Source organism: Oratosquilla oratoria, chromosome 13 (genome assembly GCF_046742065.1).
Source record: "Oratosquilla oratoria isolate Oo_2021 chromosome 13, ASM4674206v1, whole genome shotgun sequence".
Taxonomy (NCBI): domain Eukaryota; kingdom Metazoa; phylum Arthropoda; class Malacostraca; order Stomatopoda; family Squillidae; genus Oratosquilla; species Oratosquilla oratoria.
In genome coordinates, this window is record NC_134789.1 from 33,893,725 (window position 1) to 33,907,702 (window position 13,978).

At 38.7% G+C, this 13,978-nt stretch overlaps 1 protein-coding gene across 18 annotated transcripts in view; it reads right to left on the reverse strand.

Moving 5' to 3' along the window:
• Positions 1-13,978, reverse strand: part of LOC143032368 (uncharacterized) — an 867,199-nt gene that overhangs the window by 238,429 nt on the left and 614,792 nt on the right. For 17 of the 18 annotated variants that reach the window (XM_076197020.1, XM_076197011.1, XM_076197005.1 and 14 more), the window contains 2 exons: positions 11,013-11,169; positions 1,051-1,089 (listed from right to left, as the gene is read on the reverse strand). In XM_076197020.1, the coding sequence (XP_076053135.1) occupies positions 1,051-1,089; positions 11,013-11,169 (196 nt within the window). The remainder of the gene's footprint in view (positions 1-1,050; positions 1,090-11,012; positions 11,170-13,978) is intronic. The other variant, XM_076197009.1, reaches the window with a different exon arrangement.

Here is a 13,978-nt window from a genome sequence, read left to right on the forward strand (position 1 = left end):
TTTGGGTGAGGGTGGCAAAGCACCATGCAAAAAAGGGGTTCTTAAAGAACTCACAGGAACCAAAAGGGCCACAATGATTCTAAAAGACTTCATGCTAACGTTTGCTGAAGAAAAAGAAGAAAAGGAGGAGGAGGAGGAGGAAGAGAAGGGAGCTCAATTTAGGTGTGAGAACAAACAAGAATGTAGACAAAACGAGCACTGCCAAGCCTGGTGGGGCCTCGACACGGGAACGACGGCCAGGTGGTTTCACGGGAAAGGCAAATTTAAGCAAATTACCACAAACATAGAGAGTATAAAACAATCAGTTTTACCCTGTCTTCAGCTGATTTTTTTCGGAGCATGCGCAGAATGTACGTCGTCAACTTATGCCTGCAGCTGGGGACGCCAAATAAGTCACAGGCATGCGCAACTTACAAGATCTGTTTTATAGACGTCTGTAATAATATGAAGAAAAAGCGGCCTCTCTATGACAAATACTGAGGGGAAACAAAGAAAAAATGGTACCACAGGCGTGCAGGAAAAATAGAAGAAAAAAAAGTAATCTGCCCAAGCAAATGTACAAGAGCAGCGACCACCAAGTACATTCTGCGCAGGCACGTGAAGTTACCATCGAAGAAAGACTAATATGAAAGATAAGAGTGCAAAGTGTCCTCTGGCAGTGCCGTCCGAGGCCACCAATGTTGACAGTGCCGTTGTGCACTGGTGGTCCCCAGGAAGAGAAAGAGGGGCTCCACATCCCGATCGGTGACGCGTCTCCCCTTCCTCTCTCTCAGTCACTTAGTATGCATCGTCTTACTACTCCACCCTCAATGCTCTTCCTGGTGTGGGCAGCAGCAGCAATGGCCGCGACCAGGTTGGCATTACAGGTGTGGTCAGGAACATTGGTTAAAAAAAAAATAATAATAATAAAAAAATAAAAAAAAGGCGGATAGGAGGATTGGCGGTAAGGGGAGCAGCGTTCCCGATCGGGGTCACATGCCGAGCGCGGGGGCTGGCCTGTCTGTCTGTCTGCCCAACAAGTTGTCGCAGTTCCCACGGGACGCTACACACCTGCACTGTTTTCCACACGTCCCCAATGTCATGCTTGGCCTGGGGAGAGAAGAGGGGGGGCAACTCGGTTACTCGCGACCTCGATTCGGAGATTTTGTGTTTGTCGTCATGCTGATTTTGGTGCCCCTTCATCAACGCCCTTTAAGCGTCGGCCTTAAGTCACACTAATTCCCCCGCCACACCACACCCCTTCCAACTTCCAGTCACAGATCTTCACTAACCCAAAATCTTCTTGTCAAAGGTTTGGCTCTGATATACCACTAAGAGGGCCTGAGTAAAAAAAAAAAAAAAAAAAAAAAAAATCTTGATATCATCTTTGGCCCTAATCCTACCAGCTTTTAGTCATTGTTGAAACTAAGAGTGAGGATCAAACCCCAAAAACCAGAAGACTTAGCTGTAGGCCAAGCTGTCAGAGGCTGCATTTATAATTCTTTGATACCTAAATATCATTCTACATACATACTAAAAACCTTCTCTAAAGCAGCCAATTCTTTCTATGGCTACGAATGAAACTACGGTTGATGATGAAAGCGACCGCACCATCATGAGCACAGCCAAATCACTTAATTTTTAATTGAACTCGATTTTCCTGGCTCATTTAGCGCATTACCAAGTCTTAAATAACCCACAACTTGAATTGTCTTCGTGATTTCTACTCAATCTTTATGTTTCTTCTACATCTTCCCTTTTGTCTTATACAGCTACCCCTTCTGGAAGTCACACTGAACAATCTCTAGAGCTATTAACATCTATCATATTCAAAACTGATCCTACTTATTTTTCAACATGAAAATCAAATGTAGGGAGTTTGTGCATAAGACCTAGATATTAGAACATTTCTTCTAAGCTGTCAATACAAATTACTTCCTGGCCATGAAACAGTGAGGAATTGTCCCCCATCCCACAACTGGGCATGTTAGTAACAAAAGCCAAAGAAGAGTTCATTCTTCCTGATATAACATGTAAACAATAAGCTTAAGTAACTCTGAATTCTTGAAGCCAAGCCAGGAAGTGTTCATCATGTCTACCCATTCAGGAATAACTGAGACTCCCCCCCCCACGTGTCATCCCGGCTTCGACAGCCCGAGACCAGACTACAACTGGACCACGGAAGGACCACCAGTACAGAGCTTTGAGTCTTGCCCAACCAAAGGCTTCATAACTCAATAGTCAAAAGGGGGAATTCAAGTTTGGGGGAAAATACAAAATGTGAATAATCAATTTATCAATATATGTATATATAGATACAAATGTAAATATATCAGCATTCATGCAAGTAAATTGAAACATTAATTAGGTTATGATTTGGGGGAGAGATACAAAATAATAATGAGTATGGCTGATAAAGAAACAAAAATTCAAGTATGATTATGAATGGAGCCAAACATGTTGAGTCTGACTCACACCTGAAAGGTAGAGGTGAAAAAAATGGTAAACATCTGTAATCAACTTTGAAAACTCTGGGTTACAAAAACAAAATATTGATATCGAAATGTCCATTCATTTCTTTGTATGATTTTGAATTATTTCTGTTTTAAGGGACGACTTCTAAGCAAATGAAGTATTACCTCAATTGGACACTAGGTACTCTAAGACGGTGCATGCATTATGAGAGTTTAATTACATAGATATATCAAAATACACACACACACAAAACGTAAAACAATTTAATTATCAAAGAGACTCCACATAGTGAGATGAGAGGAGGCTGAAAGGGTGAGTGTGGGTGTTCAAAAGTTCAAGATCTCGGCAGCTTGTCTTCGTCAGGGTGCAGAGAGGGGAGGTGAGCTGGCTGCAGTGGATGGCACACCAGATAATAATGTGATATGGTGATACGTGCTGTGAATTTTAGTACTCACCCTTACCTTGCCTCCCTCCCTGTGACTATGAAACCAACTCTGTTCATTCCCTTCTTTGTGCCCTTCACCTATTTGGTACCTGCCTGATTTTCTTGATTATGTTTTACCTGTTTCTCACTTAATGTGCATTCTCGCTCCATGGGCAAACTATTGGTCTTTTAACCTCATGTCCACCAATTTAACCTGAATTGGAGTGTCGTTGCCTAGTTATCTACAAACGTAACATGCACATGCCTGTTACCCTATGTATGTCGGTCATTCGAAAATAAATCGTCCTTCTCTCTACTTGTGTATGCACACGGTGAAAAAGCGTCTTAATGTTTTTTTTTTAACAACAGGACAACATGGATGAAACAAGATAGTACAGTTCAATAGGAGAATTAAAAGTTTCATGGACCTTTATGCACCCCTCCCTTTGCATTTTAATCCAAGTCTACAGGAACATTCAATCATATTACACGTTAAAAAACAAAAGTGACACAGTGGCCACCAGTTTTCTTTTGATGATAGTAAACAGAATACCCAATGGCAAAGAACTTTATTACCGTGTGCATTGTGTGTTTATGTATTTTATTGTCTGCACCCCTCACCCACACCCCACATGCATCCATTCAAATGTGTGTTTATTCATCCTGTTAGCTGTATATCTACTTGTATACACACGCAACACATACCAGAAATTCTCCCAGTTGCCATATTTGCTATCATTCAAAAACCCTAAACCTCTTAATACGGTGGCATGATAGAGAATTTTATTCAACTTTAGAGTAAAGTCTCCCCTGACCGATGTCTCCAGTCATCAATGAAGCTCTCAGTCCGTCATCTATCATTATCCAAAATAGAATTGTCAGTCAGTAACCAAAAACATGTCCAATTTGCCAACATCTTGAAAGGTTTAGTTCCTTCATCACGGTGCCACATTATTATGAGTTTTCCTCTGTAAGGTGCCAGGTACTTTTATTCACTTAGGTGGATGTATCTCAACCAAAAAAGGGTCCTAATCGACACACTATTCAGACAAAAGTACCGTCCGTCAACTTAAAAATGTATATGATAATGTCAACCCTCAATAATTCAATACTTTTTCGGGTCTTCAAGACAATGATTCTGCCGAATAATCGATTGCAACAAATTGTTAATAACACCGGAACAAGAGCAAATTATCAACGTATTTTCTCAACGTATTGTCTCACAAGAATGAAGAATAAAATTTTGGCACAAATATTGTATTTTTTTGTGTATGACACCCTTTGGCGCATACCACCCATTCCTCCTTTTCAAATTAAGATTTATGAAAAATATATACAGGTAAACGTCGACTTATAAGGGCATTAGGTTTCGATAGAGCCCCCGTAAGACGATCTCATCGTAAGTCGATCCCCACTCTGTTCCGTGGTCACTGTACCTAGCACTACCTGTATATTAACCACCAGAAGATACTGCATATAGGCCTTATTAAACATGTACAGTAGGTTTATTTAATTATTTTTATGCCTTTTTACCATATTCAAACACGATCATATGTATTTTCAGTTAGGAACTTAAATCTCGCGGGCAGCAAGCCAATGCCAGCCTTACGAGGTGACGTAATAATACTCGCATCATAAAATATAGTCACCGCTTATATCGATCGTTCTCTCTTTTCACCCGCGAATTTTGAAAACCACAGAGAATGAATCATTTGAGAGAATGTAATAAAACACTGGGGCGACTACAATAAATATAATCAAGACGCCGATATCGCGAATCCACTTGCTCCTTCATGGACGCTTACGTGTGCAGGACCGTATGGATGGGGTTAAATTATCATATCGTCGTCGTCATTCGTAAGAGGTCGAACCAATCGTAAGTCGCGGCCATCGTAAGTCGGACGTTTACCTGTATATACAGTAATGACGTAAGCAGAGTAGGAAACACAGGAGTCTTAGTCTTGAGTTTATTCCTGACTAGTTTCGCAGGTATGCTTTTTCAAAGGAATGGGTTTACAAACGGGCTGTGGGTATTATATACATTATATACTACCTCCTCGTGTTACCACAGTTGGTGACGTGTGTAAGCATTACGTTGTGGCTAACGTAACAATGATGAAATTTTACAATCAAATATGGTAATAACACTAATAACAAAGAAATTGTTAATAGTAATTGTGACAATAATGACAACAATGATGATAAAAATGGAAATTTAAATATTTAAATAATAATAGTAACAATAATAATAACAATTAATAATAATAACAATAATAAAAGTAATAATAATAGTAATGATAATAATAATAATAATAATAATAAAAAAATAATAATATTAAAATTATATCACTTAATAAACATTAATAATAATAAAAATAGATAATAATAAAAATAATAATAATCAAAAATAATAATAATAAAAATACTAATAATAAAAAATAATAATAATTATAATAAAAATAATAATAAAAATAATAAAAACAATATAAAATAAAAACAATAATTAATAACTAATGATAAACCCCCACCCCAATGACAATAATAATAATAATAAAAATTAATAATAATAAATAAAAATAATAATAATAATAAAAATCATAATAATAAATAATAATAATAATAATTAAAAATAATAATAAAAATAATAATATAAATAAATAATAATAATAAAAGGATTGTTGAAAATAAATAGTAATAAAGAGTAATATTAAGAAGGATAATAATCATGATAAAACGTTGTGGATAATTATTAAATGGTGAAGGGAACAATGTTGGGGGGATATGTGAAATTGGTAGCTTGTGTGGGGGGGATAAGGTTTTTTTTATTTTGGAAAAGCAATAGGTAGCATGGTTGCAAGAAGGGACGTCAGAGTAAAAGGGAAGAAAGCTGGAGAGGGTAGGCAGGAAGTGGGGAAAAAGGCTTATCTTAATGTAGTGCAAGAAGGTAACGTCAGAGGTATAAGGAAGAAATGCTGGACGGTGGAGGGTAGGCAGAAGTGGGAAGAAGGTACTCCTACTTAGACGGTCGTGGGTCTGGGAAGCCATTCTTGGGAGGGCAAGTATTGTCGCGGTAGATCTTGTCCATTTTAAGTCACCAGTTCTCTTGTTTTGTGTTTTTGTGGTTGGCAATGATATAAGTGATTCAATTATTTTCCGCTTGTTTCTTGTGTAGTCCTTTAGCTAGAATGGTGGATCCCTCCAAGTTAGGTAAGTGTACCTCTGTGTCAATGTGGTTAACTAGGAGCCGTTGGTTTTTTTGTTTTTTTTGTCTTCGGTGGTGTCTAATGTCCGCGCTTTGTGTTCCCTGAGGTCTGTTGTTAAGTCCTCCTTGTTATGTCTCTCCGTAGTGATGCCACCAGGTCACATCTCTTTGCAGGGAATTTTGTAAACGATGCTATTGTTACGGTTCGTCTTGGGTTCTGTTTGGTGGTCAAGTGGTCTATTTTCTTCCCTTTGTGTGTCATTTACTATGATGAGTCCTGTCTGTCTCAACGTTTCTGGAAAGAATGTGAGAGGAGGCCAGAGTTAGGAACCACAGTGGGTATCGTGTAAATCTGTACCTCTCCTTCCACTTCCTTTCCTCCGTCTGATTTTAATTGCTTTCCGTGCAGTGACGTCCTCCTAAACATGCCCTCTGGGGTACACTTAGGTTCCTGAAATGCATTCGGTTTAACGTATTCAATTTCTTCTTGTAAATACTCTTTGCTGCATATTCTAAGAGCCCTAAGGTAAAACCCAATGATAACCCCTGATTTGGTCTTCTCGTCATGTGCGCTAAAATAGTGGATGAAGTTGTCTTTGTTAGTCGGTTTACAGTATACCTTGAACCTAGCGCTGCAAAGGATGTGACTGTGCATACTATGGAGAGACATACAGAGGACTTAACAACAGACTCAGGGAACACAAAGCGGACATTAGACACCACCGAGAAACCAACGCTCTAGTTAACCACATTGACACAGAGGGACACTTACCTAACTGGGAGGGATCCACCATTCTAGCTAAAGGATTACACAAGAAACAATGGAAAATAACTGAATCACTTTACATTGCCAACCACAAAAACACAAACAAGAGAACTGGTGACTTAAAATGGACAATATCTACCGCGACACTTGCCCTCCAAGAATGGCTTCCCAGACCCCGACTCTAAGTAGATACCTTTTTCCCACTTCTGCCTACCCTCTCAAGCTTTCTTCCTTATACTCTGACGTTCCTTCTTGCACTAAGTAGATACCTTTTTCCCACTTCTGCCTACCCTCTCCAGCTTTCTTCCTTTTACTCTGACGTTCCTTCTTGCACCATGCTACCTTGCTTCACTTCACATGCTACCAATTCACATATCCCCCCAACATTGTTCCTTCACTATTTAATATTATCCCCAACTTTTTATCATGATTATTATTCTCTTAATATCATTTATTACTATTTATTTTCCTTTATATGGGGGGACGGAGAGGGGGGTCGCCGATTTAATGAAGCGGCCTTGCTGTGGATGTGCTGTGTCCTGCGACACTGCTTCTGACCCAGGGCAGTGGACAGGGTGCAGGGATGACCCGTCATCTAGGAGGTGCTAAGATGGGAGGGAGGGTGGAGGGGTGTGGAGTGTTTTCGGGGGTGGAATGGGTGGGAGTGATTTTGTGCCTTGTCCTTTTTGGCTACCTCCCTGGTAAGGGGGAAGAAGCCTTGGTATATGTATGTATGCATGTATTTATTTTCAACACTATTATTAATTATTATCATTATTATCATTATAATTACCATCATTTTCTTTATCTTTATCTTCATTGTCATCATTGTTATTATTATTATTACTATTATTATCACTATTATTATTTTTATCATTATTATTATCTTTATTATTATTGTTATTATTATTACTATTATTATTCAAATATTTAAATTTCCATTTTTACTATCATTGTTATCATTATTGTTACAATTACTATTAACAATGTCTTTGTTATTAGTGTTATTACCATATTTAATTGTTAGCCACAATGTAATGCTCACACTCATCACCAACTATGGTAACACAAGGAGGTAGTGAGGTCCACCCCATGTATATAATGCCCACAGGCTGTTTGTAAACCCATTCCTTTGAAAAAGCATACCTGCGAAACTAGTCAGGAATAAACTCAAGACTAAGACTCCTGTGTTTCTTACTCCGCTTACGTCAACCTGTCAGAATGTCTCAACATACTGTATACAGTAATGTACAAGGTGAATAGGAAAACAAGATCACTGTAGTTCCCTTTTATTTACTACTTTTCGTTTGATGGTTCGGTGACTGTAGTACTCGTGCCAATGTCTTGCTCTTTGTAATTAGTTTTAGTGTCTGAACTGCCAAAGAAACTGCAAAGATACCACAAATAAACAATACTGCCACTATCGCCAATGCCGCATCTTCTACCGAACGGAAACATTGCATATGGGAGTGTTGTCTAAAGTTGGAATTGGTTGTTTTAAATATCTTTTACTTTTCCTTCATGATTCGTTTACATTTTCCTTTCACATTATGATACAAGATACTAAAAAATTAGGTGCTGTCATTACGAAAAAGCTCTCGACAACAAACCATTAGATATGTGATGCATCAGTGAGTGACCGTGCAAATGACGAAGTCGCCAACAGAACGTTTCAGCAAGATTAATACGAACTACGAATGAAAATATAAGAATGATATGTAGGCAAGGCGCCTATTTTATCAACACAATGCAAAAGTGTAAACACGAATAAAATAGCACTCTCCGCACTTAACAAATTAAATAGGTATGTTGAACAATGTATGGTGTCCTTTTAGATCTTAGAAAAAACGAGTTAGCAGTTGTGAAATATATAGATGAAATACTGATACTCTGTGCTAAAAAAAATCATACACATATTTTGCTATTTTTTCAAATTTCTGGGATATTCCTACACAAATTCTCGATTACCTCAGAATTTTGGGAAGATCCCGAATTAACGATCTCTTCTCTGTGTCGGCAATCGACCAAAACTGCCGAATTTTTGGAAATCCCGGATTATCGGATGCTGAATTATCGAGGGTTGATTATTCACCTGATGTTGCACTGAACAAAAAAGTGTCACCGTGATATAAGGGTCGCCGGTGAGTGTCTTTATTTAGATACTATCAACCTGTCCCTCAGACCTGCTTCTTTCTTGATCAATCTATCTACTTCCCTTATCTCTTCTCTCTTCTTGTCACCCAATGTCTCTACATCCACTCTCACCAAGTCAACAACACCCGTCTCTCACATTTCCACTTTCTTTCCTCCCCAAACCCTCGTTCCACAAACAACAGCATGAATCTAAAATCATCCTACATTTTTTCACTACAGAAATTGAATCTTTGTTACTGAGTGATTGTTCATATTTTTCTGTGAAAGAAAATAACCTTAGAGTATAACATAATCCCTATATAGAAAATAAACAGTATACTCAACAAGAGTAGCGCTGATCAAGACTTTTGCACATGACTGTACAACTTTTATTCCCTTCTCCATTTTCATTACTGCCTCTCATTTCCAACCTAATTCCAATTCTCTTTTAATCGAAATAGTACTAAATTCCCAGCCATTGAAATCCTTTGCTAATTTCTATGATACAAGTAATTTCAAAATCCCATCTAGCTCTAAGTAAATGGACGACCCTTCTCTGGAATGTCTTTTGACTGACTAATATCTATAGGAAATTTTCGCTCCTCCATTAGAAAACTGGTGTTGGTGTTCTCCAAAGATCTCTTGGGTCCACCTCTTAGCTCCGAGGCAAAAGTCATTCCACGATCTCGTGTGCCCGTCAGAGAACGGCTGGTCTTCCCGGATATCTGGATTCCTTCACTGATCTCTACATTGGAGGGCATTCTACAATTTCGCTTAGCCCTCAGAAAGTGGATGTTCACCTATTAAACCTCTGGTCTCCACTACTAATATCTGAAGTAGGAATCATTTTAGTATCTTCCTTAAACCTCAAAGAATGGATCGTGTTCTCCCTCAAAAGTCTCCGGGTTCCCCCACTAATCTCTAAAGCTGAGGTCATCCCACGATCTTATGGAATGGGTGGTGTTCCCCAAGGAGATCTCTGGGCTACACCACTAAACCTAGAAGCAGTCATTATATCAATGACCTTCTCGCCCAGCCCTTAACCCACCACCCTCAATGCCTGTGGACTTCACAGCCTATGTATGGCTGTACAAGTTTCTATTCATCACATATTCCTAACTTTCTCTATTTTGAAGACGCTACTTTACCTGCATATTTCAAGAAAGTGGCATACTTTCCACATATAAATTGACTATATATCCAGACTACTCCATTTACCAAAGTGGACGGATTTCTCTATCCTATAAGCTATTCCACAAAAAATAAATCCATCTAAATTTTGATAGAACTATTCTGTAGAGCGCGTCATCATGCAGTAACTCCTTTAACATGGTCATGGTTTCCTGCCTCCGAGGTGTCCCTATTCTAAAAACTTCCATTCACATTTCCTCCCCTCGACGCGCATTTCCCTCACTCTCTCTTCATTTACTCATAGCAAAATATCATTGTGATCTATTTCCTACTCGAAAAAAAAAAAATAGGAACAAAGCGCTAATGTTATTCCCCGTTTGGTTTCCTTCTTACAAGTTCCCACTTCATGTTCACGACATTAGTCTATGGTGACCTTCCTGGTTCTTTTCTTTGTCAACCTATTTCACCCTCTTTTCTCCACTTTCACACCACTTTCCAATACCCTTCGGCACGATGGCACCCTTTACAAGCGACTCTGGCTTGTGCCAGACGGTTTTATTTAGCTAAGTGGGCATCAGCGTGCAGGCATTCAGGCTACCGAAACCAACATCTTAGGCAAGGTGACGTTCTTTTTTTTTTCTGGATGACATCAGACGAATTCATTCAGCCGATGAAGCATCACTGTGCTGAAGGGCGTGGACAACCCTGCTTACTACCACTACAACTCAAGGGGTACCCACGACTTAACTCCCTTTGCCCATTCATTACTCCCACTCCAAAGACCACGACTTCCTCGTCCGTCGCCCACTACTCCCAGCTGAGAAAAACCCAAGCCTAAGGCTCCCCAATGGCCCATTTCACCCAAATACTGCCATGGAGTGGCCCTTCCACTCCGAACTCACTCTATACTGTCCTGCCTGGCGGCGAAGTTCGAGGACCTCCTTGTACCAAGTGTTACCCGAGTCGGACTCGTCTGTCTTCACCTTATGGAACTTCCCGTCCACATACTGGTACTGCGAGAACGGTCGGAACTTCTTTCGGTATTCTGACTTGTACGCTCTGGAAAGAACAAGAGGGCATTAGAAACTTCATCAGGTGATTTGACTCGTAGGCTCTGCAAAGAACAAGAGGGCTCCAAGGAGTCCATAAAGGGTGTGGCATACTTCCTGATTTATTCTTTTAAATCAACCTTAGTACATGCCTCTCTCCTTCATTTCCCATCTACTGTATGTGCTATTTGAATTTGTTCATACTCTGTATATACTCATAATAAAGGAAAGATGTATAGTACAATGGGTAGCACCTTTTAGGATGTAAACAACAACGATTACTCACCCTATTCCACCAACCTCAACTGTGATACCTCGGCATTGCAACACGGGAAGCGCTTCTGCCACGTGTCCCAGAGTTGATTCAAATAGTTGTTCTAATTCAAAAAAGTGATACTCAATGTACTATGTAACTTCCTTTACTATGTATAAAACAAGGAATCAAATAGCACATTGATGCGAAATGATAGAGAGAGGCAGGGCCGTTTCTAGCTATAGGCGGTATAGGCGATTGCCTAAGGCCCCCAACCTACCAGGGGGTCCCCGGCCGGCCCAATGGCTAGGTAATGCTACCGAAGGTCAAATATGAGCCTGTGCCTCTCCCGCCCGCCGACGCAAATAAACAACACGCCTCTTGCAGTGTTTGTTATTGTTTGAAATGTTTTGATCGTCTGCTAAAAATACTATCTTGTTAAAAATCACCTACATCTTATTTAATCTAAAGATATAATATGGTAAGCATTAATTGGCTTTATTTATTCATTTATGTGTTCACTAAGGGCTTATGGCTACAGATGTTATTAATTGTTGATTACAAACTCTTTTTGGCCATTAGCTTACTATTCTTTGTCCAATTGTTTGGCTTTATTTGTCACTGGAATTGGCATCACCAGCGTTCTTGTTTACTCTTTGGTCGCTTCATGCTTAGCTTCTAATAGTGTAAATTTGTAAGTTTGTGTGTTCTGTGACTGTAAGTTGGAATTCCTTTTATTATATTTGTATGCACAATAGGAAATGTTTGTATTCTATGGAATGTTTACCTTTTCCACCTTTTTCAATATTCAATGTTCATATATGTTCATATGTTCAATTTTGTTTATTTTGTATCGATATTTTATCCAATCCCTTATTCATCTATTCGCTTATTTCTTTATTATCAAAATTATGATTATTTATTTTCTCACTTCACCTACCTAATGAAAAAAACACTAGAAAAAAAACACTAACCGAGGTTAGCTCAAAAGGAAGTGACAGAAATACATGAATTCTATTCCGTTTGTTGTGTGGTCTGTTTCTCTAGTTCGTATATAATATTAAGATAACCACAGGCTCAACAATCACCCATCTGTTCACCTTTCAGGTCTACCCAAATTTCGTGTATGTAGAATTATTTTTATTAAGGGGTATTTAAAAGGTTTACACTTTACAGATATCTGTGTTAGGCCTACACTGATAAAAATAATCATATTTATTCTACTCGAATATCGTGTATGTAAAATTGATTCCATGTATTTATAAGGTTTTCACTTAACAGATTTCTGTGCTAGGCCTACATTAGTTCATGCTTTTTGTGTTATCCTCGGCAATTTACATTTATTATTTCGAACTATGTGTTCTTGTCATTATTTGCACTTCATGTACATTGATTTATTGCCAAATAAAGTCTATCTAACTAGACTCTAAGACTCGCCAATCATCATTCCCGTAATGGCATCAAAACGAATTTATCTCAGCGGAGCGGAGAAACGAAAGAAAAAGAAATTTGACGAAGAAAAATGGTCAAAAGAAAAAGGTAATTCATTATCGTTTATTTAATAATTTAAAGAAACATATTAAAGTTTGGTTTTATTATGTTTTCTGAATGGTGAGTATTATTTTAGACTAACGCCTAATCATCTAAGGAAATTTGTAATTTTGCAGGATCAATTCTAAAATATATTGGAGCTCCAGACAGCAAGCCAGAGGAATATTCTGAACTTCCTGAACAGGATGCTCTAGTGCCATCACATTCATCAGGATCTGTCCAGGAAGCTGTACTGCCACCAAGACCACCACATTCCCCAGAACCACAGAAGGCATCATCTACTTCTGAGCAGCCTCCCATTTATTCTAAACCACTAGATCCTGCTAACTGGCCAACCATTCTGTCTGATGCATTTAGAATGGATGCAGTAGGTAGAGGGCCATTTCAGATTAGTTCTGATTTCACATTTCCCAAAAAAGAAGACGGAAGAAGTTTTCATTATCATTATTTTTGTAGAACATTGGTTAATGGAGAAAAGATGAAGCGGACTTGGCTTATCTACTCAAAAACAAAAAATGCTCTCTATTGCTTTTGTTGTAAATTATTTTCAACCAAAGAACAAAAGTTAGTGACAGAAGGACTGACAGACTGGAAAAACATAAGGCACACTTTTGAAAAGTCATGAAAGCAGTCCAGCACACATAGCAACCTGGAAAAATTTACAACTCCGTTTGCAAAATGGAAAGACAATAGACCAAGCTGAAAGAACACTATTGGAGGCTGAAAAGAGGCGCTGGAGAGATGTCCTGACTCGCTTAATCGCCATTATCCAATCCTTAGCCGAGAGAAATCTTGCATTTAGAGGTTCATCAAACATGTTACACCAGCAGAATAATGGGAATTTTCTAAAAGAGGTGGAGCTGCTTGCTAAATTTGATCCTGTCATGAAGCAGCACATTGAGCGTGGCCAGTTCAGTCATTCCAGCTACCTTGGAAATATCATCCAAAATGAACTTATTGCTTCAATCAGTACTAAAATAATGGACACAATGGTGACTGAAGTTAAACAGTCCAA